Source organism: Folsomia candida, unplaced genomic scaffold (assembly GCF_002217175.1).
Source record: "Folsomia candida strain VU population unplaced genomic scaffold, ASM221717v1 Fcan01_Sc018, whole genome shotgun sequence".
Lineage (NCBI taxonomy): Eukaryota > Metazoa > Arthropoda > Collembola > Entomobryomorpha > Isotomidae > Folsomia > Folsomia candida.
The window spans coordinates 1,743,997-1,768,731 of record NW_019091210.1 but is presented as its reverse complement, the minus strand read 5'-3'; the positions used below and the strand labels follow the sequence as shown (position 1 = coordinate 1,768,731).

The 24,735-nt window shown below is 37.3% G+C and overlaps 4 protein-coding genes across 7 annotated transcripts; 3 read left to right on the top strand and 1 right to left on the bottom strand.

Annotated features, from left to right (window-relative positions):
• Positions 1 to 1,373: 1,373 nt before the first annotated feature.
• LOC110857443 (acetyl-coenzyme A transporter 1) lies at positions 1,374 to 4,798 on the top strand. The gene is made up of 3 exons (XM_022106038.2): positions 1,374 to 1,770; positions 2,570 to 2,921; positions 3,489 to 4,798. Exons 1-3 carry the CDS (start codon positions 1,481 to 1,483, stop codon positions 4,431 to 4,433), a joined length of 1,587 nt encoding a protein of 528 aa, XP_021961730.1. The 5' UTR covers positions 1,374 to 1,480; the 3' UTR covers positions 4,434 to 4,798.
• A 2,017-nt stretch (positions 4,799 to 6,815) lies between these two features.
• On the top strand, positions 6,816 to 9,160 carry LOC110857243 (zinc finger protein 883). Of its 2 annotated transcripts, none has more exons than XM_022105860.2 (8): positions 6,816 to 6,948; positions 7,056 to 7,150; positions 7,223 to 7,362; positions 7,445 to 7,798; positions 7,874 to 7,914; positions 7,981 to 8,100; positions 8,159 to 8,569; positions 8,637 to 9,160. In XM_022105860.2, exons 3-8 carry the CDS (start codon positions 7,242 to 7,244, stop codon positions 8,931 to 8,933), a joined length of 1,344 nt encoding a protein of 447 aa, XP_021961552.2. In that variant the 5' UTR covers positions 6,816 to 6,948; positions 7,056 to 7,150; positions 7,223 to 7,241; the 3' UTR covers positions 8,934 to 9,160. The 2 variants fall into 2 exon arrangements, with proteins under 2 accessions (XP_021961552.2, XP_035713731.1); XM_035857838.1 differs by having other exon boundaries at positions 7,212 to 7,362.
• Positions 9,161 to 9,635: 475 nt separating this feature from the next.
• LOC110857442 lies at positions 9,636 to 13,424 on the top strand. The gene is made up of 6 exons (XM_022106037.2): positions 9,636 to 9,824; positions 9,903 to 10,005; positions 10,095 to 10,269; positions 11,931 to 12,229; positions 12,518 to 12,754; positions 13,107 to 13,424. The coding sequence occupies exons 1-6, from the start codon at positions 9,772 to 9,774 to the stop codon at positions 13,389 to 13,391; spliced, it is 1,152 nt and encodes a 383-aa protein (XP_021961729.1). The 5' UTR covers positions 9,636 to 9,771; the 3' UTR covers positions 13,392 to 13,424.
• Positions 13,425 to 13,594: 170 nt separating this feature from the next.
• LOC110857293 (zinc finger protein 28) lies at positions 13,595 to 21,888 on the bottom strand. 3 transcript variants are annotated; one of them, XM_035857841.1, is made up of 4 exons: positions 21,746 to 21,885; positions 20,836 to 20,971; positions 20,404 to 20,748; positions 13,595 to 14,145 (listed from the first exon to the last, which is right to left on the bottom strand). In XM_035857841.1, the coding sequence occupies exons 2-4, from the start codon at positions 20,950 to 20,952 to the stop codon at positions 13,750 to 13,752; spliced, it is 858 nt and encodes a 285-aa protein (XP_035713734.1). In that variant the 5' UTR covers positions 20,953 to 20,971; positions 21,746 to 21,885; the 3' UTR covers positions 13,595 to 13,749. The 3 variants fall into 3 exon arrangements, with proteins under 3 accessions (XP_035713734.1, XP_035713735.1, XP_021961603.1); XM_035857842.1 differs by lacking the exon at positions 21,746 to 21,885 and adding an exon at positions 21,528 to 21,621; XM_022105911.2 differs by having other exon boundaries at positions 13,596 to 14,145; positions 21,742 to 21,888.
• Between the last annotated feature and the right edge of the window lie 2,847 nt (positions 21,889 to 24,735).

Below are 24,735 nucleotides of genomic sequence, written 5' to 3'. Positions count from 1 at the left end.
ATTTTACTGGGTGGGTGGTTTAGTTCTTAAATAAGCTGTCACTAATATTTGCCAGAACTCAGATGGGTATCTATGCAGTTCATAAACCGGGGCCATAATTAACATGGTGCATTCGCTTTTGAATGGACCCCGGAATGGCATATTTACTATCTTCTTATTAATCCTAAGTACCAGTATATTTTAAAATACGGACACAATTCGTGCATATGAAATATCCATAGATTACGTTATTAAAAAACCCCTGATTTTTACATTAATCACCCAACCACACTTTCCCTATCCTATTCCTGTTAAGCTCAACACGAGTATTAAGATGGTTGACTAAAAACCACTCACCCACGGTTTGATGACGTAATATATGGAAGTCATTGATATATTTATTATATTGACATGACAATTTTCAGAAAAGTTAGTCGTCCCATTTATTGTTACGTTTAAATTTGATACAAAGTTTTTCGCTAGAATTATGTATATACAGATTTTGAATAGTGCTTCCCTTTCGCTGAAATAATATCAATTAAAGTATTGTTTTTTCTATAATCCTATAATCTTATCCGGACATATTTGCATATGTAAAAATTTGTCAAATATGTCATGTATTTATCTCTTAATTCATAGATTTAATTAATGATGGTAGGTGGGAGTTTAATTTGTTCGTATTTTGTACGAAGCTGCTTAATTGGAAACTAGTGGAAAGGAAATGCGGTAATAAATCCTGTACTTCTTGTAGTTAATTTATTTGCAATGCGGCATTTATAATTCCATCCCCACTCCCACCCTAATCCACACCCATACATTTCCTTGGCCACGGTGTGTTACCAAAACAATAACAGTACGGCGTATTATGTGTGACTCTACCAAATTTCTTGCAGCGTAAATGGTGTGATTAAATACATAAATTTATAATTGTACATAACACATGTAACATGTGGATAATAAATGACACATGTTTCAAGACGTTGGAAAACAACCTGAGTTTGTTGTTGAGAATTATATTGTAGTTACAAAACAATTTACTTCTCTGATAAAATAACTCGTCTCGTGTCATATTTACTTCACATTTTTCTGTTTACTCGGTTTGTTTAAATATTAAACCAGCCTCATTCATTAATTCGAAGACACATACATAGATTAATGCCAGCACAATAAATACTTATGTCATATACATAAATATATACCATAAAGTCATTGTTCTCCTGTCCACTTATCTGGCTTACGAAGCTTATTTTTTTGATATATGGACTGGACACACAAACCTTTGTTCTGCTGATATTTACTTCTTATGTAAATGGGCTGATGAACTGATAAGTACATATCATGCTCAACACTTTAAACAACAAAAATGCCACTGGACATGACAAGATAACGGAGAACGGAGTCAGTGTAAACCTACTACTCACATGGTCACGAGGTTCAAATAAATTAAAGAGAAATTTCCAGAAATTTTGTTTTTTTAAGTATTTTTTAAATTAATTTTGAAATGGAAAAATCTGTGGATGAAGCGTCCGTCGAGCTGACAAAGAATCCCGTCATTGTTCCCGTGATTTCGCCAAAGAAACCGAATTTTCGGAAAGATATCAGATCCATTTTGTTGCTGTTGCTGCTCTACATTTTGCAAGGAATTCCGCTCGGGTTGATAGTCACGATTCCGTTCCTTCTGCAGAGTAAGAACGTCCCTTACACGGATCAGGCCAGGTTTAGCTTGGCGTATTGGCCATTCGGACTCAAGGTGTTGTATGCCCCTATTGTGGATGCAGTGTATTGGCAAAGGTGAGTAAAATGGGGGGGGGGGGCGGCGTTAATTTGGTTGGTGGTGTACACATGTAGAAAATTATACACTGGTTGAAATCTGGTATAGTCAGGCAGGTATTGTTTTCTTGGTATTAAAGTTGTCACCACGTGGTACAGTAAAAATTGCTACAGATATGATAAAAACGCTATACCGAACTATTGCCACACGTTGTTGCTTATAATACCGCTTTGTTAGTCATATATTAAGACCGCTTGGTACTGTTTTAATACCTACTGGATTTCTAAAAGTGTACATTGGGCATATTCACGTCAAGTCAACTAAGTATTTCGCATCATTATGCATTTATTTAGCAAATTATCTCGTGAATTAAGAATGTGACTCTTTTCTGTGTACATAAATTTTGCACAAAAATCAAATCCTTTACGTTACTAGTTTTCAAAAATTTTGCAAAAATTTAGCAGGCTACATACATAGACATACATACGTGTAAATTGATTAGTATAATATTATGATATGATATGTAAATTGATTAGTATTTTTTATCTATACCAATGCTGACGTGAACACGCCTAATATTTAATATCCCGATTTTTTGAAGATTTGAGCTGTTTATAATTTCCAAAAAAATCCATAAAAAATCGTGCTTACTAAAAAGATTATTTTTTTCTCTAAGATTAAATTAGTAAATGGTTACGATATTTTTAAATTCTAGAAAAATTGCTTGCATGAATGCTTGAATGAATAGTTTTCTTATTCATTTCCAATCAAGTCGTTAAATCTTAAAATTTTTTAAATTAATAATTTCTCAATTGCTAGACTGGGTCGCCGTAAGAGTTGGATTATCCCCCTGCAATACCTAATTGCGCTATTTTTCTTCGTAATTGCCGCCAAAGTTGATGACTTATTCGAAGCGAAGGACGTGACCAGCCTCACGATCATGTTTTTCTGTCTCAACTTCCTCGCCGCGAGTCAGGACGTGGCCGTGGATGGGTGGGCCTTGACAATGATGGCGCCTGAAAATGTGGGGTACGCCTCCACCTGCAACGCCGTGGGACAAACGTTAGGCTTTGTGCTGGGATTTTCTGGATTTTTAGCACTGAATTCTGCCTCTTTTGCGAATAAATTCCGAGACATACCTGGAGAGGATGGATTAGTGACGCTGCCACAGGTGAGGGTTTATGATTTCTTGCGCAGATTTACGAAATTTTTAAGGCAACGGTGAGATTGTTGTGTGCCAAGTTTTTTGAAAGTATGCAACAAATTATTTCCTGTTACAATTCACCTGAATGAAAATTTTGTAAAATTATGCAGCCCTTGTTTTTCCAAAAAATGTAGTGACGCGAACTGGAGTATGGGTAACGGCAATAACGGCAATGTCTCATTTCACGTCTTCGTAAATTTGGAAAAAAATTGCTTAAAAATAAAATAAAAATAAAATAAAAAGATTCCTTTTTAAATATTGTGTAAATTTGTGAGCGAGAATCACACGAGTTTTTAGTAAGACGTATTGAAAATTTTGAAAATATGACAATTTTTGTGATAAGCTAAATCCAAGAGATCCAAATTAGATTTTCATGTTCCCTTAAATATTTCCTTGTAAACTAATTTCCTAAAAGCGTTTGTATTATGCTACAAAGTTTAATGTGTTACAATGTTACTAACATCCGTGTAAATTGTCGCGTTATTTATCTGACTTGTAAAATATATGTATGCATTATTTTTTACGTCCGCACAGTTCCTCGTCTTCTGGGCGATCATCTTCGCCGTAACTACCACACTCATCCTCTTATTCAAGAAAGAGAAGAAAGAATCCCTCCAAGTCACCGAGGGTCACATGGACATTTTTGAAAGTTACCGAAATTTATGGAGAATCCTAAAACTCCGCAACGTCCAAATCCTGGCCCTCTTCTTACTCACAGTCCGCATCGGAACTGGAGCGTCGGACGCCCTCGCACGGCTCAAACTGGTCGAAAAAGGAATCCCGAAAGAGACTTTGGCCCTCTTTTCAATTTTCCTAATCCCGCTAAAACTCGCGCTCCCCATCCTCACCGCGAAATGGACGGTAGGCCCGAATCCCATGAAGGTTTACATCAACACGATCCCATTCTCCATTCTGTTCGGTCTCATTTGGCCCCTCCTCGTTTACTGGGCGGGTTGGTTGGGCGGGCCCGGGACGGAGTATCCATTTTGGTTTTACGCCATTCTTTTTACCGCCACGGTGGCCGAGTTGGTCCCGGGATATACCAGATTCGTGACGGGGATGGGATTCTCGGCGAAAATATCGGATCCTGAAATTGGCGGGACTTATATGACGCTGATCAATACGATTACGAACGTGGGAGGAATGTGGCCGGCGACCGTGGCGTTGGCGTTGGTGGATTACGTCGGGATTGGCAAGTGTCGCGATGTTCGTAACGATGTGCTGATGGGGATGGCGAACGTGACGGAAGTAGGGGCCGCTGGTATTTTAGATGATGGGGGTGAAGTGAGAAATGCTACGATGGGTGGGGCAGGCGGGAAGGGAAAGGCGGGGAAATGTAGTCTTGTAGATGGTTATTACGTCGAAAGTGTGGTCTGTTCGGTCCTTGGCCTTTTATGGTTGTTCGTTTGGGGGAGGAGGACGATTATGAAGCTGCAGAGGAAACCCATCTCGACTTGGAGGGTTATTCAGCCCGAGTAGAAATAAATAAGGATGAAGCTCTTTATTGTTCAAAACTAAAATTTTTACTGTTCATTCGAAATCAAGATGTATAAAAAATAGAAGAAAAAATATGAAAGGTTATTTGGCGGATGATTGGTTTCCATCACTAATAAATTTAGTAATATGTTGAGAAAAAATACATATGCTAATCCTAAGCTAAAGCGTTGTAAACGGTAAGATAGGTCATTACCCTTTTGAAAAAATTCTGAGGGTTTTACTACATATTAATTTTTAATGAACAGTACTATAACAGTTGACAGAAGTACTAATATATATTTGCATAAAGTTCATTAGCACTTATTTACATGCGAATAAACTAAACTTATAATACCATTGTTAATTAATATTCAATTCAATATTCAATTTATTAGCATTTGATATGGCCATGAGCCCTCATCAATAGAAATTACAGAGCTAGATATGTAAATGTAAATAAAGTAAAGTAGTCAGAGGAATAGTGGGAAAACCTGGCTATGGTGTAGAGCCAGGAAAACCACTATCACCTCTGGGAATGTGGCCCAGAGGTCCATTCGGCTCTGACTACATCACCCAGGCAGGACAAATGAGTGATAGGGATCATAGGCAGATTCCGCGAGGAACTGCTGATATCCAAATGAGGACGGCGTCGTGACGGCGGAAGCAAGGTGAGTGAAGGTTGTTGGGCGGGGCGTCCACGGACCACGAAATACCTTAGCGCCCTCCCGGGCACGGGCTACGTGTCCCCTTCACGGTCACACAGTGTGACCAGGGCCGAGCGACACTACCCACTTGCCCCTTCACCCCTCACAGCACAACCGGGCCATGGGACCCCCGTAGGCCCGACTACACTGCCCACCGCCATGCACGACCCCGTCCCCACTCTTCTACCAACCGCCCCCACGGTCACCACCCCGATATACCAAACAATGACCTACCTGGGGGGAGTCCTCCATGGCGTAGATCCTCCCGTGCACTTGGTCCGGCGAATCCATCTTCGCCTGATGGCTCGGCTTGTCGTTGCTGGGACGGGTGTGGCAGGGGGTGTCACCAGGCACGCAGTTGGGGGGTGTGAGTGGACGAGGCTCACAGGGCGAAAAGCCTGGGACACACTTCACTTCCCCTGGCACACCCGCGACCCAGATGGAAGAGAGAGAATCCAGTTGCAGAGCGAGAGAGAGACACGTCGTGCACGGTTGGAAGCCAAAGAGGATCTCTTGTTAATTAATATACCTGCATAAACATTTACTACATTATTGTTTAATTAAGTTTAAATTAATTCATGACAAATTGTTGCTTCCGGATAAGATTATACAATCAAAGAAAAATCAATATTTTAATTGAAATTGTTTCAACGAAGGGGAGAATTTTTGTAAATTTGTAATTCAAGCGAGAAATCTTGTATTAAATTTAAAAACCTAATAAAAAATGTGGCTAACTTGATGGAAAATTGTCTTGTTAGTAAAATACATAAAGTTTATTCATTATAAATATAGGTATGCACTTTATAGTGAGAGAATCACGTAAAATTCTCGACGGGCAGTGAAATTCAGTGAATACAACTTTTTAAGTTATACAACTTTAGTACTTTATGCAACTTTGTACTTTAAGTTATACAACTTTTTAAGTTATATGTAGCTACATACATATTTAGATGCTTTTCTTTAACTGACGTTCTTATCACTTCGATGTGGGCTTGGGCATTATTATTTGTGGATTTGGAGCCTGGAAAAATTATTACATATTCACATATTCACATATTTATTATTTATCAGTAGAAAAAAATGCAAGGCATATTTGTGACTGTCTCCATGAAAAGGGACCTTATTCACCAAATATCTACTTTAGCGACTTTAATTTATTATGAAAGTTCTTTCCTCAGGCTTTAATTTGCCATTTATTTTAGCTCAATCTGTTAACTACAAGTAAAGTTATTTAAATTCAAAGTGCTGCATCGACAATATGGCAAAACGACCTTTTGGCGAAAATTTTTATATTGATTAAATTTAGAACACTGTTTTAAAATTTAGTATTGTAGCTCATATGGCGCTAATAATAGATTTGCATAGGCCAATACAAGCCTGAATGACCTTACGTTTTAAATTTGAGGTTTATCGCCCCAGGTTAAGTGTCTAGGTCACGTTAAGGTCCTCAAAAAGGTCAAGGCGCAAATTTCATTATTTTATTAGGCAAAGCAAACCTGTACAACCTTAAGTTTTAAATTTGAGGTGGAATGCTTAACATTAATGTTTATTTTGCCAATTCAGGTTTTTGACGAAATGTGTTTCGCTGAAAGAGTCATGTTTTGGTATTTTGCCGCTTGTGGAAAATGAACAAAGTATGAATAAGGTCCCTTTTCATTTTATTTGCATGAGATTTTAAGAACGCCCGTGTAAATGAGAATGAGTCTGACTCTGCCCCTTTAACACCGGCAGAGCTGAATTTTCACGACACACAACACAAAGAAATAAAATTGATTTAATAGATCGAAATCTATTTCATATTTCTTCATTTGCTGGTAATTATTTTAAATTTTATTGAATAATCTATACTATTAATTCCTCTATGCACGTACCAAAATTATTTCCAGGATTTTAAATTTAAGTTTGATTGTTTTGTTTATAGATCATCGAACAAAGTCACCAATTACAAATTACAAATTATTTATTATACCGAAATTCACCCAAGTACGAGTTTCAATTTGAGAAGCTTTTTCGCAGGTAATTATTCTTAAATTATAATTTATTTGGAAATTGGGCAGCTATAATTAAAATATCGCAGTCTGTCCACAGCAAATTACGGGGCGACGACATGGAGGCGGCCGAACTGTCAGCAGAGGTCGAATTCCTGAAACAATTTGTATCTCGGAGTCGGCAAAGAATTTGCAAAGTTGCTCGGCGGATAGGAAACATGGCAGAACAGGAAAAACTTGGTAATTTAATTGACTAATTAAATTAATCCTGAGATCAGGCCGTGGTTTATTTTAATTCTTTGATAAATTCATTTACATACAGTTGGAATATGTCGTGATGTTACAAAACTGCTGAATTTGCTTGATAACATTTTGTCCTTTCCACTTACGAACTTCTCGACCGTCGGTCTTCAAACTACAATTTCTAACAAGTCAAGGAACGCCTCGACTAACAACGACGGTGACCAAGGCCCGGTTGATGGTAGAGTCAGGGTAAATGAAAAAATGTGCCCTTCACCAAAAGGCGAGGACGACGACCAATTTTATAGTGCAGATGAAGGCGACGAATTTTACAGTGCAGACGAAGGCGACGAATTTTACAGTGCGGATGAAGACGACGTTCGAATTATTGGCCAACCTGATAAATCGAACCCTCGTAACAGCGAAACAAACTTGAGTAATTCATTTTTTAAATAAAATAACAATTGGTTAGGTAATAGTGGTACAAATTTAACAAAATTGCGATATGCAGATTCCGGAGCAAAGTCGGCGGATACTCTCTCTTCCAAGAACGTAATTAAACTATACAAAAGCATTTTTTAATGAGGCTCCCTAAATTTTAAATAAGAACAAATCCAGATGGATCGTAAACGAGGGAAGAAATTTGAATGTACCAAATGCTCAAAAACGTTCAAACTTCAGAAGTACCTTAACCGGCACGTTGTCACGCACGACTCCGACGCGAAGGTGAAATGTGAGGTGAGCCTTTAAATTGAAATGAATTTTACAATTTTCACAATCTCCCGTGTCTTGTTAGATTTGCGGAAAAATTTTGAACCACCGATTTGCCTTGGGTGTTCACATGAGAAGTGTTCACACTAATCGAGGAAAACGACCCAGTTGTGATATTTGTCGCCGAGTATTTTTCAGCGCTTCCAAGTTACGTGCGCACTTTAAAACCGTCCACAGCAAGAAGAAACGGTCCCATTTCCCATGCAGATTTCCCCACTGTGAGAAAATCTACCTAAGCAAAGGTAGTGTTTCGCGACATGTAAAAATTGAACATGTCCAGAACCCGGTTCGACTCCTGTGCACCCTTTGCGGAAAAGAATTTAAGATGAAGAGTGCTCTGGAGAGTCACATTTTCGTCCACACGACCGAGAAGCCGTACAAGTGTACCACTTGTGGGAAGGAATTTGCTCAAAAGCATAGCTTGAAGCGACACGAGGTGAATAATAAATATTCGACGGGAAAACATATAGGAAAATATTAACAATGCATATGTCCTTTTTTAGATGACGCACTTGGACGAATCTAACCGAGACATTTTCAAATGCTCCCTTTGTCCCAGGACTTTCCTCAGTGGACTTGATTTACAAAACCATATCCAGGCTAGTCATGAAAAGCAGAAAAAATTCAGCACGTCCTGGGATTTGAAAAGTCACGTGGGGGAGAGTCATTCGAACACCAGTTCTGAAGACGGAAGACGACACGCCGAGGCGAACCAGGAATGTTACTTCTGTGGAGAGAAATTCGTCGCTTTTGAGGAATTAGTAAATCATTGTAGTCGAATTCATACCTTGGAAAAGTAGGATAATTTTGATTTTGGATTAATTTTTATAAATCTGGTTGTTCGAGCTTATTCTTGTAACCAAAATATTTTGTTTAATTATTTAAGCCTATGTAAATATTATATGATCAAGTAATATCCCGGTCTTCCTGAAAACCTTAGAATTTCCATTTATGGAAGATTAATATTATACCGATTTATGTATAGACGAATAAATTATGAAATTATGTGACTAGATTATCCAACAAATTTTGAAAGTGCTGGAAATCAAATTCATGCTTAATTCCTTGAATCAATTACTCACCGAAAATACAATAACACCATATGTAATTAATTTACTGCATGCAAAAATAGGCAATGTGAGATAGTCTAATCCAGTCGCATATGAAATATGTAAATGTAAATTTTTACACTTCTTCCTCAGCATTACGGATAAGTCAAAGACTTACACGATACCAATCAGTTGTAGCGGAAGCGTACATTCCTAAAAATAATGATAATTTTAAAATTAACCGTGGTACGTGCTGCAAAACCTTGAAGAAATTAATTTTAGAATAAGCATACGCATAATTTCGACCATTTCAATTCGATACTTACTTATGCTATTTAAATAATTTACAGTAAATTACATAATGCAATATATACAAATCTATGCAAAGAACGCTGCAGATAAGCGAGAACAGATGAGTCTCACTCTGCCCCTCTTTCACCGCTGGAGCCTGGACCTGACTTGACTGCATTTCTGGCGATTTAATTAATTCCATTCTCGCAATTAATTAATCGAACCGTGTCCTACCTGAAGATTATTTTCTTGCGTCGTAACGGGAAGAAGATGGAACAAGGTAACAATTCTGAGGCGAATGGTTGGGAGGATTTGCAAGTCGTTGTGGGACTCATGGCGCAAAATAAAACGGTAAATATTGATTTTTTTACTGTCTTATTAATTACACAGTTTAATTGCGATGATTGATCTAAATTATTCTAAATCCAGATTGAACTTCCGTCCACGGTGGTGCTTATATAACGCTTACACGGGGGAGGAAAATCCTACCCCGTCGACATCGAGTAACAATCAACCCGACGTGAATATGGATGTGCGTCAATTAACTAATTAACTAACTAACTACCTTACCCAAATTATGATTAATTATTTAATTTGTAATCCGTTCTTTATATGACGCAGACTAATGAGGAACAGAGTGACAAAGAAATCGTGAAAGATGCTGCTGCTGACAAGGTCCACCATTGCGCCTTGTGCCACCTCGAAATATCTGGCCAGGCGGTCCATCGCTGTGGAAAATGTCGTCGTCGTGTCTACTGCGGGAAGGAATGTCAAGTTTTGGATTGGTCTTGCAAAGGTTAAAATTAGTTAAAAATAATGTCACCCTTTTCAAATATATATATTTGCATATATGCAAATGCAATTCAATTTGAATTATATTCAACAACAGCGGTCTCCCAGTATAAATATGCTCTCCGATTTTGACCAAATTAGTGTCATTCTATCACAAATTTAATTTGTATGACATTTACAAAAGACACGATCTCTCAATCCGTACGTTTGTGATAGATTGACACTAAATTGGTCAAAATCGGAGAGCATATGCTGGGACACCTCCATTGTTAGTATACCTAGTCTAACCATAAGAAGTGATAGTAGAGCGTAGTATTTGACCCGGTCAACATAAAATTAAAATGTAAGTTGCAGTTTGTACCTGCATTCAGTGGCTATCATTGTTGTTAACTTCATTTGCCTGACTTCACTAGGTCAACAGCTAGAGGAGCTTTACCACACGCGCGCGACAATAAGTTTTCGCTTTTTACGCGACACAAAAAATTCACAATGTTAGATATAGGGTAGAAATTCAAGGACAACTACGATCTGCTTGCCCAACCCATTAAATTAACCCTAGGGACTGTGACTATTTATGACATAAAAGTTCCGGTTGTTCAAGGTCAAGGAGGACTACAGTGATGTCCGAAGCTTTGAACGCCAGAATAGCATAAAATCTCTGTCTGACGGCGAAGACTTTGGCCATACAAATGACCTTTCAACTTTAGAAATGAGATGAGCACTGAAAAATGATCCTAAGATGGAGGCCTTTTGTAGTAGAAAGCATCACGCGCTACAGATTTCCTAGACATAAGCTAAGGTCAATAAATCGACCTCCCTCTCCCAGCGGTACGGTAAAAAAACAAACAAAATTTTCCATTTACCGATGGGAATTTCTTTAAGACGGAACCATATTTCCACAAAAAAAGAAGCAGAATTTATGCTGAATATTCTTAGGGTTAGTTGATTATGAAAAGGAGGTCGAATGTTATCTTATCGGGCTGCATTCATTGTTTTGGCGGGAATCGGCGGAATTGGGCAAAAACCGCCCAATTTCCTCGATTATGGAGAGGAGATAGTTTTAAAAAATATTTGATTGACGTCATAATGAAGATGTAACACCCCCTGGACCAGTCCATATTCGGTGGAAAGCCACCGACCTATGTGCAGGGCCCCATAGCAAAAATGCAGCGAAATTCGTGAAAACCTGGCTGACGAAATCTATTTCTGACTTCATTTCCGATTTAAGTTTGTCCTTGGTATTTTCGAACCGAAATTGATTTCACCGCCAAATCATGATTAAAATTGAGGAAAAGGTCTGTTCTGAGCCCCATCGAAGTGTCAGGGTCACAAAAAATTTCTGACCCGGGAATGATACACTATTTCAATAAATTTCGTGCGTATTTTTGATAGAGGCTTCTCCTCTGGTAACCAATTTTTCATGGTCACAGGAGGAATATATTTTCAAGTCTGATACATGTTTCCTACGTGAAATTTAACTGGCTTTTCAATGGAATAAAAAGAAATTTGAAATTCCTTAAAACTAACCTAATGTATATAGTCGTCTACTCTACTATCACTTTTTAAGTTTAGACTAGGTATAATTGAAAGTTTATTTAACTTTCAAAAGGGTAATATTATTTTTAGGAGTATATACAAAATCAAAACTGTTGCACTTCATTTCAGTTCGTGGAAAAGGTCAAGGGCACAAGAACTGGTGCGGCATTTCGTATGGCGAAGAAGACGAGGACTGGTGTGTCGCTCCCGTGCCGGGAAAAGGTCTCGGAATCGTGGCGATGCGCTCTCTCGTAGCTAAAGAGAGAATCCTTGTCGTGGAGAATCGTACAATCGCAGAGATATTTAGCAGCTCTGTCTCCACCAATCCGAACGCCAAGTCGGACATTGTCAGTTCATTAGGCCGACTAAGCCTGATCAACCATGCCTGTGAGTGCAATTCTAGCCGGTTTCCGGTCGAGGAAAAAGCGGTGAGTGTATGTAACAACAGTTAAAAAGACGTTGTGATATAAAAACTAATTCCACTCTTAAAAATAATGTTAACCTTGAAACGTAAATGTACTCTGAATTCTAAATTAGACAAACCATACTAAATCCAACTTCACTCTATGTATTTCAAGTTAACGTTACTCTGGATTTAGGATTAATATAGGCTGCTTAATATATAATTTAGAGTGCATTATTATTACTTTTTTAAAAGGGTAACATTATCTTTAAGAATGGAATACCTAATTACATAAAACATACATAAATTTCAGGCCGTCGTTCTCCACGCTCACCGAGATATCGTCGCCGGTGAAGAGATTACTGTCAGCTATTCTGCCTTCAACGAGACGAGCTGCACCGCAAGCTCGGAATCTGCCCAAGAGTCGAGAGAATATTTGCAGTCGACATACAACATCATTTGCCCAGCAGACTGTTTCTGTCAAGACGACAATCTCAACGGATTAATCGACGAGGGAAAGAGGATTGATCGATCCCTGAAAACTCCGGAGGTTTACTGTCTTAAAAATAATCTTACCCCTTTGAGAATTACAAGCAATGTGAATTCTATATTAAGTCAACTATTTACATATGCTATAAATCCAAAGTAAAGTGAACTAAATAATGACTCATTATTAATGAGTAAAGTTTTCTCTGGATTTAGTTTTTAGTGATCTAGAGTTGAAAGTCCATTCAGTGACGGCGGAAGTTTGGGGTCATTATCATTGAGAGAGGAGGGATTATTAACATGGGCAAGATACGATATTGCTGAAATTCTGGGGGACAGTGTCCCCCTGCTTCCGCCGCTAATGAGTGCATTTACTTTTGATAGAGGTATTAATAACAACATTATCTATTTTTAAGGTGCTTTCCAAGGAATCTGTTAACCGGAAGCTGCGTCAAGTTGAGACACTGTTGTCGATCCAGACCCAAGTCAAGGCGTCATTGATGGCTAGACTTGGCACTCTAAAGCTGGGATTCTGCTTGGGAGTAATGCAGTCGTCCACGCTCCCCCTGGCGATGCAGTATTTGACCGAAGCGAAGGAGTTAGTGGAAAATATTTCGCATCCGACAGGGGCCACGGTTCGAGGGTATGAACAACTTTTGGGGAATGTGGCGTCTCACCCGGAGTATTTGAAGTTTGATTGAATCAGGAATTTTATATTTTTATGTGGGGGTAAAAGGTGGATTTAATACATATTGACATCTATAAATTATTCTAAATTCTAAGTGTTCGTAGTGCCAATTAAATTGTTACTGTTTGTCAATTTATGTAAGTACTTTACATATTTCAACTGTATTTTTAATATTGACGGTTTGTTTCATTTAAATAAAATTTCATTTGTTTCTAAAATTTGTCTAGATAATTTTATTGCAAAGCTGGGAAGGAAAGAAATATTTCTGTATTTATATACTCGTACATGGTTTGCGTCCCCATCGTTAAGATTAACATACACAAATTGAACTATCTAAATTACATTAAACCGTAACTTCATCTCCCTAATTCCTACTTTTCCGGAGAATTCCTTCTACTCAAGGACCCAATCAATGTTGAGAAATCCATTAACGTATTATTTCCGCAAAAGCAGCACCCACATTTTGTACTACTCTCGTCATGGCGGTGACGTTTGGCATGCTGCGCTAAATAGAATTTGGTGTGACTCTTGTACTCGCATTTGTCGCAGGAATACGTGGCTTCCTTATCGGCGGGGTGTATCGCTTCCATGTGGCATTTCAAATTGTCCGCTCTCGCGAATCTCCTGTCGCAAAGGGTGCACTTGTAATTCCGCTGGTTTTCGTGTTTAGCTTGGATGTGACTTTTTAGCCTGCTGTTGCTCAAGAAAATGCGTGGACAGAGATTGCATGTAAATTTGAGTCGGGTCGATTTATCGACGTGGGTCAGCTGAAAAAAAAAACGGATTAATTAGATTCTTTAGGTCGTAAATTGACAATACAGCTCTCCCAGCGCATGCTCTGGGATTTTGACCTAATTGGTGTCAAAACGATTACAAAGGAGAGTACCGTTCAAGGGGGTTTTTACGGCCTGAGCGAAAAATTATTTTTAAACAATTAAAAATAACAACGCCGTTGGCAACAAAAATGCGAAGAACTTTATTTAGCCCGAGACAGGGTCAGAGTCCGTTTCTAAATTTTTGTCCAACGACCTGACGATTTCCACCAAAATATTTGTATTATTCTTAATTCAACGACGCTGGTTATATCTATCTTATCGTTTTCTCGGCGCAAATTGCCTACACCCGACATAATATTCTCACTAATTGTCACATTTATCGAGCATGAAAAAATCATTTTTTACCAATTTCAAAAAGAGACAAATAACGTGACGACAAATGAATTATTTTTTGAAAACCTAGAAGTACAGCTTTGCCGAACCAGGATGGATTAGTAAACCCATGTTTGTCAGAATGTTTTACTATTTTTCACTAATTCTTTAACTAAGGTCAGTTGGTAGTATTAATTGGCACCAAATACCAAAAACAGTGGAGGCTGTCCTATAAAATTTCGAAATTCAACCCTCCTAAATTCTAATCCTAAGTTATTTTTCAACTCCACACTAAATTTTAGCTCAATATATTAATTCTTAGAAATCCAGAAATCGGTATCGGTACCCCTTCCTTATTGCCCATCTGGTTATTTTTTGTTCATCATTGACTTCATATAATTTCATGAGAAGCCATTAAGTATCACCGTTCCGAATTTCAGCTTTTTGAGACAAGTTATGAAAATTGGTATGGGTTACCCCAACGGGTCCCGGATGTGAAAATTTTACTCAATTTTACTTCATCTTCTTCCATTAGGGATCATTAGTAAACTATGTACGAAGTTTCATCTCGATTGAATAATTTTAAAAAAACCCATCAGTACAGCTTGGCTTAGCCAGTGGCGCAAATAGCACATAGGCAGGGTAGGCAATGCCTAGGGGCCCCGCGACAGCGGGGGCCCCCGAGTGAACACAGTATCAAAATCTAAATATCTTGTTTCAAAATAACTTGTTCAAAAATTTTGAAATAGAAGTTATTTCATATCATTTTATTAGTTACGTAATTTACGTATGTAATTAGTATGTTGTACTTGTGGTTTTATTTTTGAGTTGATAGCCCAATTTGGAAGTCAACCAATGCTAAAAATATCAATTTAGCACGAGTTGGTGACTAATTTTAGTGAATTTAAACCCAACTAATTTAGAACTCATCGGCAACACTAAGTAAATTATTCAAAAATCACTTTATATTCAAAAATTCATAACCCTGTTAAAAATGCAATGAAATGTGCGAAAATATATGTCAAGCTCAGGATGGTTTGGGTCAACTCAAAAATTAAACGACAAATGAAAAAAATATTACCAAGAAAACGAGTTTTAAGGAGAAAATCAATATCTTTGACCTTTTACCTTTATAGAAATTTTGCAAAAATATTAAACAGATGTAGGGTTGCCGTTTTTATCCGAGATTATCCTATCCGGGATAATGTCGGATAGGATAAGGAAAATTACGATTCGGATATCCGTCGGATAGGATAATTTTTTCAAATTATCCGACTTGGATTATCTGATTTTTTCCGTCGGATATCCGACGGATATCGGATAATTTAAAAATGACGAGTTAAGTGTAATTTGGACACGTTGTATGTGCGAAAGTAAAGTAAATATTCCATCTCCAATTGTATTTCATTTTCATCCATGCATATATATATTTAAGTAATTCTAGACAAATCTTAGTAAAGTCAGTAGATGTAAAATTATTAGAATTTCATTCTCTTAGTAAAATAATGAAAATGAATAAGGTGGAGAATAGAAGGTAATTGACATTGTAGTCGTGGTAGGTGGGTAAGCCGTCGTCGGCCTTAGAGAAAAATTATGGTTAAATGGAATTTGTAGATAAAACATAACTAAGGCGAAATTTTTAAGGCATTCGGTAGTGAGTAGATAATTCACACTCGCGTGGGGTAACATATTATAACCAAATTATATTTGGCTCTACTGCAACGATAATAAATAATTGTTTCTAAAATCTTTGCTATTCGGTTATAAATTATGACCATGCCAGACACAAAACGGTTCCTTCTATGGTAATACATAAGGTTATTTTCCCATTGCTTAGAGAATCAATCTAGCTCTGTTAATTAATTTGGATATTGACATTGTGATAAATTGAACTGATTACATACTGCGTATCATACATATTTAAACTAATAAAGAAAAGTGGAGACTTACAGAAGGCGTTTGTCAAATACATACATACATATGTGTCACTTCTAATTCCTACAATTCCCTTAGTAATTCAGTCATTGGTCAGTGCAGCATTTTTTTTAAGATAGCATAGATTGATTAGCCGACAATTGTTGGCATTATTTGAAATTTTTGTATTTATTTCGCTAATTAATTTGATTATCCTATCCTATCCGTCGGATATCCAACGGATATCGGATAGGATAATATTTCTGAAATTATCCGACTCGGATAATCCGAACAGTTGACTTATCCGACCGGATAAAATTATTTTTATCCTATCCTATCCGATCGGATGGCAACCCTAAACAGATGAAATTATCATCTTTCCAAGCACTAATCTGGGAAGAACTCGAGGTCTCCAACGAGTTTGAGGTCGATACCCCGAAGGAGAAGTCAGGCTCTGAACGTTCTGGTCGAACACATGTCCTCTTCGAAAATTAACAGAATTTTTTAAATTCCAAATAATTTTCACAGCGAATTTTTTTCAAATTTCAAACAATTTGCGAAAAATTAAGTTTTTAAGTAATGCAATTTTTTACAATTTTGTGAATTTGTACAAGTTCTGGAAATTATGTATTTTGCTCGTCACAACTTGACGAAAAGTGAATTTTACAAGGAAATTCCTTCAGTAAACTTCAGTTTGCTGGACCATGTATAGTGGTTATTCTGGTATATCTAGGCGTCTACCACCACCCCCGTTGGACATCTCGGTATGTTTACTTGTTAGATACATAAAAGAATGAACTAAAACTTTAGATAAAAGTTTTTGGTTGTATGATTTGATATATATTTGTAACGGGTATTCATAGTTTTAAGTGAATATGAAGGATGAAATGCTTATGGAAATATCCCAGTTAAAAAATTGAACTTCGAGTTACTACATACATATGTTAATAAAGTTTAAATTTTGACGCATGCCTAGGGGCCCCCGAAAAGTAGTTGCGCCACTGGGCTTAGCCCAAACCAGGATTGGTTAGTACATAAACCCATGTTTGTCAATAGTTTTCTGTAAAATTATGTGCTACTATTTCGCAATGAATCTTGAATTAACTACTGTTGGTTCAAAATTAATATGCAGTAAAATTACTGTGAAAGTTGGAAAATAATGTATTTTTAAACAAACTCAAGTCATGGCAAAAGAATATTTCGCCAGATAACCTTTCAGATTTTTTACTGCATATTAATTTTGAATGAACATTAGTATCAATTCCTCGTATTGGATCAAGTTCTAAAAATAATATTTTTAATTACAAAAGGCGTTAGGACATGGTTTTGACGAATTCATGCCTTAATTGCGGGATGGATTTTAGTCGTAGAGATTTCTAACTTTTTTTATGTGAAAGCCCATGTCTCAAACTATAGGTAAGCATATCTGGCTTCCGATTTTGTGTACTCTGCGAAATGAGGCAAGGTCAAATTTGGAGAGGTGTCCTTTTTTAGTTTTCCAAACCAGTGTTCTTATAAAATGGCGTTGAACAAAATATTTTTTTCTGAGGTCCTGATGCAAAAATAGTTTTTGCGACTATTTTTAAGGGACTTAGCATGCTTTTCACTATATAAAACCACTTTTGCCTCATGCTTATCTTTTAAGTCCGTTTTACAGTCTAATTTATACTTGTCCTAATGAAATGCGCTCTTTAACGCAACTCTTCCACTTTTAAGGCCCCCACATTTTACGACTTTGATGCTAAAAATCCCTAACGTGGTTTTTATCCAAGGTACATATAGTATATTGCACTGTAAGTACTTTTGACAAAATTTTGATAAGTGGTTACACCCCACGGACTGAGTTTTCATCAGACCTTATAAACTTTTTGGAAAAGTTCCCGTCGTTTTCGACGTCGAACTTCAGAAATAATTTAACTAACCAAAACGCAATAATTTTATTATTTTTTCACTTGTACCTTGTAGATAAAATAGTTCTGCAGCAGGGGACACCAAAAGATTATTAAAATTTATTTTCGAAAAAATTTGACCATTAATTTTCCAAATAAGTTCACGAGCTTTTAGGATTCTGCGACAGCTGATTAGCTCGGGTCCTTCTATAAAACTGTTTACACAAAATCTTGACTGTTTGTTTTAGTATTACTTAGGACACTTCCAGCTTTACCCTCAAGCTGCATTTGACCCGGTGGGTCAACTTTCAAGGTCAGCAGGTTAATTTTTCCGCGCACGGTCTGATTTATCATTTTTTGGGCAAACTATCCGCGATGATGGAAGGCCCACGTTGTGTGATTCATTACGGATTCTTTTATTATTGCATGCAATGATTATCTAGGGTTATTATATTAACAATCATTCACCTCTGACCTCTTTGGTTATCATGCTATATAAGCAATTAAGTTTGGAAAGTGTTTTTTTGGCTTCTACCAACTCCGGGGGCACTGTAGGGTGCATTTGTGAAGCTATCACCCTAAAATTTTAAAGATATCTTTTTGAGAGTATTATCTTGCAACCTACCAAAAATCAGTTCAAAATTCAACTCCCCGCCAAAGATATTCACCCGAGAATTCGTCAAAACAATCACCTAACGCCTTTTGTAAAATATTGCTATCCCTTCCTCGTAACTACTTCCCATGACCAGTGGAGGTCGCTCCTGTAAAAATTTCGAAATTTAAGCCTCCTACATGCTAATCATAAGTTATTTTTTGATTCCATTCTAAATTTCAACTGATTATATCAACTTTTACAAATCGATATGAGTTACCCCCTACTGCCACTCTGGTTACTTTTTGTTAATATTTTACTTCGTTTATTTCATGAGAAAGCACTAAGGACTAATTCCTAATTTCAGCTATTCAAGTTAATTTCTGAAAATCGGAGGGGGTGACCCCATAGGGTCCCTCCGGATGAATTTTCTAATTTCAATTTATACTCTTCCCTTAAGAGCCATAAGCAACTTCCATGCAAAATTTCACCTCGATATGACGACTTTAAAAAATCGGTATGGGTCACCCCCTAGGGTACCTCCGGTTGTAAAATTTTCCAATTTCACTTCACATTCTTTCATTAGAAGCCATTAGCAATCTCTGTACCAAATTTCAGCTTTCTATGACAATTTTAAAATTTTGGTGCATAATTCCCACCCACTCCGATGACCCCCACCGGTCAACCACTTGACCGATTTCGCCTATCTTCGAACTCCATTCCTAACTTTGCAAAGTTTTGCCCAATATGCATATGGTGAAAATTTCAAGTCAATCTGTTAGGCCGTTTTGGTTCTATCGTGTAGATGGGCCGGACGGGCGAACAGACGGACATGAGGGTTCCATAAGCCCAGACTCGTGCTAAAAACTAACTTTCAAGAAAACAGCAGAGTTTTGTTGACCACGGGGTCGCATGACGACAGTCTCCTTGGTCTTTTTATAATTTTTCCCGAATATTTTGCAAAATTTCCAAAACCCACACCACTTTGACGGGCTGAAACTACCAGAAGCGAGCACTACGTTTCTTAGCTTTTTTGCACACGTACAGATGAGGATATGACTGATTTTATGGCAAAAAAGCTAAGAAACGTAATGCTCGCTTCTGGTAGTTTTAGCCCGTCAAAGTTGACATTATCACCTCCTTGTACGGTACTCATCTTTAATTAGCATGAAATTTGCAGAAGGTACCATCTACCAAAGCTCATGTTCGGTGGAGATAAATACATATTTCCATCCGATGACGAGAAAATGCTCAGTAAGTTTTGAAAGTTTACAATTTGTCGACTTTGGGGCCCGTTTTCTCCTCTTTAGGTGCAAATACCTTGGCGAATTATTGGATAGTGCCTTTTGCAAATTTCACAATTTCAAATTTGTGCTGGATTGGCATTAGTTTCGGAAAAATCGGAGAGCATCCGCTGGGAGACCTCCATTGTGAGCTAAATTTATGTAAATTAGGTTAACTTGAGGCCACCTGGCAACTTACCTCGTGCCGTTTCAAAGTGCCGATCTTTGCGAATAGCCTCTCGCAAAGGGGACACTTTAAGGTCTTCTCGCTCACTGTGCGAATTTTCGGACTTTCGACATGATTAGATTTCACATGTTCCGAAAGGTACGCCTTGGTCAGGAATGACTTGTCGCAGCCGGGAAACGTGCAGGACAACCGGGGTCGCTCTTCCGAGCAGTGGACGGTTTCAGTATGTCGCTCTAAATATCCCTTGGTCGAAAAGGTCTTGTGACACGTGGCGCAAGTTTTTCGCTCTCGGTTGCCGTGAATGTATTTCTTGTGGGCGGTAAAGTTGGCTTTATTTTTGAAAACTTTGTCACAAATCTGTACAAAAAAAATGATAATCCGATATTAGAAATTAGCTAAAGAGTGCAATTTTATAAAATTCGGTGAAATTTGCAAGTTGCTTACCACGCATTTCACTCGAGCATCTTCCTCTTCCGCGTCCATTATTTGTTCAACGTACGACTTCTTGGCAAAAACTTGCGTGGCGTCGGTAGCGAAAGCGATTACGCTTGGGCGAAACATGGTTTGTAGCTGAATAACGCTGTAATAATAAACAAATAATTTTAAAATATGTTCACAAGTATAATAAACCGTCGCAAACGCGCATACGGAAGTAGCTTCAGACGTACTTCACCCCAAACGGTCCCACCACAACTCGGGAACACTTAATTTCACTCTATTTCACCTATAGATTAATTTTTTGTAAAAATCTCATTTTGCCCCAACCACACCCCCTGGCGCCGAGGGGGTGTGGCACAACTCCGGAACACATAATTTTACTCTATTTCACCTATAGATTAAATTGCACTAAAAATCTCATTTTGCCCCGACCACACCCCCTGTCGCCAAAGGGGGTGTGGTCCGGTTGCCCCCAAAAGTTGATAGGATCCTCCCCCTGGGGTCCTATGTATGATGGCGAAAACCGATTTCGATTATCTCGATCCGTTCTCCTGATATCCTGCTGACAGACAGACAGACAGACAGACAAAGTCTTCACATAAAGTAGCTGAAGCTACTTAATAAAGCATATATCTGACATCCCCCTTCTTAGAAATTTAATATTAAAAGAATATCTAGCGGTATTCATATGGTAATACCGTGTAGTATGTAATAGCTGGGTGTTGAATTGTTACCAGGCCGGTAGTAAATTTCTACAGATCACAATAATTTTAATACCAAACGGAAGCAACTTTAACACCGGGGAGTCAATACCTGCCTGACGATTTCTAACAGTGGATTAATTATTACTTAAGTTTTCTACGCATTATTATTAATTGGAGAAAAAACGTATTAAATTAACTAATTACTTACCTACTATTAAATAGAAAACGACAATTTTTCTGTGGAAAATGACTTTGCACGACTATCCAATTTGCCGATGGAAAGAATCCAGAAGCGAATGAGAGAGTTGTGAAAGGGTAGCGTTATTTTTTACCATGTCACACGTGGTTACTTTGAGGTGACTTTGAAGGTTTGAAAGAAAGGGTCGATTCAACTCAAAGGACTAAAAAAAAGGTTGACAAATTCCAGTCGTTTTACGAATAACGTGAAATAGGTAGGACTGGATAATCAGTCCTGGATTGGAGTCCTTTCTAAGGAACTACAAATTTTAAGGGCAATAAATGAGAGTTACTGTGAACATTTTTTTTTACTGCTGACTGCTATTGCTATACATAGGATTAGAATTTCTCAACTTTCTTGCCCAAGAACGTTTTTCATTTTTCATGTATGAGAAATGGGTTTATAAATTTATATGGCTTGAGAATAAAAATATACTCCAACTATTTTTAGTAGGTACGCATACATATGTACATAAATACATACATACATACATAAAAATTCGTACATGTCGTCAATTCGTTCATATGTATTTACAGAAAGCCGGACATTATTTAACACGCCGTGGAAATAAATACATACCGCATATATATCATGCATAATTTTCCAGGATAGAAACTCTACTTAAGTATTTAGTATGTATTTACATTTGTAAATATACAATAGTTTGTGAACAAATATAGTTACTTTCAAGTGGGTTTTGTTACTTCAAATACATATGTAGCTAAAGTTCAAAACCTAATTTAATCTTGCATAAGAAATACACAGATAAAAGAGCGAATAATGAACAAATAAGCAATAAATAAATATGATGTTACGGTTAGCGTATCATAATTTGGCATTATATTTATATTTATTTGTACGTATTTAGCTTAATGGGCTTACATAACTGTTATCATTATTTAAAAGAAGCTTATAAAAATAATTAGCAAAAAATTCACTGTTTTCAGGTACTTCATACAAATAACAGCTTCTCCTGCAAGTGCGTGTACTTGATTAATTGGATCACATTAAATTAATCCATTACATGTTGTACATACATGGGCAATAATAAGGCGATACAAATTAAATACGTCACTCACTCTCTCATATACGCCCCAAGTGAGGAAAATACAGCAATTTTTGCTCGCATTAAGCCATCCAATTTCAACTAACTTATTGCTTCCTTTTAATTAAGTACACAAAAAGGAGGATAGATTACCATCATACAGCGCCGTAGCGACGGTGGAGAGACATGGAGAGGTACTCTCCAGGCCGTACGGCCCGAAGGGCCGTGCGGCGTCCATCGGTTGTACACTAGATAAAAAGACCATCCATATCTAACTATTCCGCAATTCGACTCAAGCATTCATTATTCTTCCCTCAAGAGTTCAGTGGCATTATATAACTTTATAGAATATCGCCGTTGCAAATTCCGAAACAGAAGTAATATTACTGCTGTAAAAGATTGGAAATAGGGCAATATGTAACAAATACCGACCTTTTAGATAATTTATTGGGTTTAAGATGGTCTAAGAAAGCTTGGGCTTTTATAAAAATTGTATAATATGCATTTCATATATTTTAAATTTGCTATGATCACCAGATCATGTAGGGGAAGGGCCACCCGAGAAGGCTCCAACCAATACATAAAAAGAGAAACAACCTTTATCATAACCTGCTCGCATATTTTTATTTTTATCGTTTTTATGGGATTCTTTTAATATGCATCATTAGTGGCTAATCATGTCCTACATATGTAAGTTGCCACCGATGACATGCCAGGCAACTTGAATTCAAATAAAAACAACCATTAAAAATGTCCCGTTTGTTAGCTGCAACATTGTAATTTGTATTTCAGGTAATGTAAAGCATTTGTTGAGTTAGGAATTCAAATTTAATTGAAATGCTACAATCACTACAAAGTTGTGACATTTTCGTTTTTGCACCAAATTTAGCATTTCAGTGATTCATACATATGGATGTAAGTATGTAATGGAAACTATTTTCATGACTCCAGTGCTTGGCTAAATGCTTTTCAACTGCCTATTTGGGAACGGACGGTGTGAGATGCAGCAAGTCAATTATCGATCATAAGAAATAGTCTCAGATTGGACGACTCAGTTTTGGAATGGTGGAAAATCACTCCATTCTATCGCATGTTTCTTGCAATAAATCTAATTTTGTAATTGTAGTTGTTTTTGCAATAATTACTATAATTAAATTAGACCATTAATTAAATTTAAAATGGGTCGACCGAAGGAGGAAAATTTCAAACTAGTAGCTGTAAGAAAGGAGGCCAGTGGAGCATAAAAAATCAGGAAACGGAAACTTAAAGAAGAAGAAAATCGACGACTGTCTTCTTCAATGGCAAAATTCACTAAAAAATGTCTCCCTATATCAATTTCCATGTCAATTACGGATTCAGGTAATTTTTAGCAGTGCACAAAACACAAATTTATGTATGTAAATGATTTTCGTTGATTTTCGTTAGTTATATTGGAAAATCAAGGGTTAAATTAATTTAATGTGCCTACTACGCTACAATTTTAATTATCCTTTGTAGTTTATATGTATTTTAGGGTAAATTTGATTTATAAATATGTACATATTGTCTCCTGTTTGTAGGCGTAAGCTCGTCGGCTGAATTACCTCTTGACAATTTGGAACAACCGGACAATGTGAAGTCATCCACTGAGAAAACTGATGATTTGTCGTTAGAAGAAATTGCATGCTCGGAAATAACTTCAAATCCTAACAATAATGGTAACCATTGCATATAATATCTTCATGTCTAGGACATAGGAACTACTAATTTATTTGATTTCCTTTAGATGCAAAACAATCCGAAATACCGACCGAAATATTATTTGACTCCGCCGATCTCAGTACTTCACACACACATCCACTTTCCGCAATTCAGAAGGACATACTTCTTAGTGGGCTTGCTATCCAAAAGCGATTACAAATGTATCCAAAAAACGGACA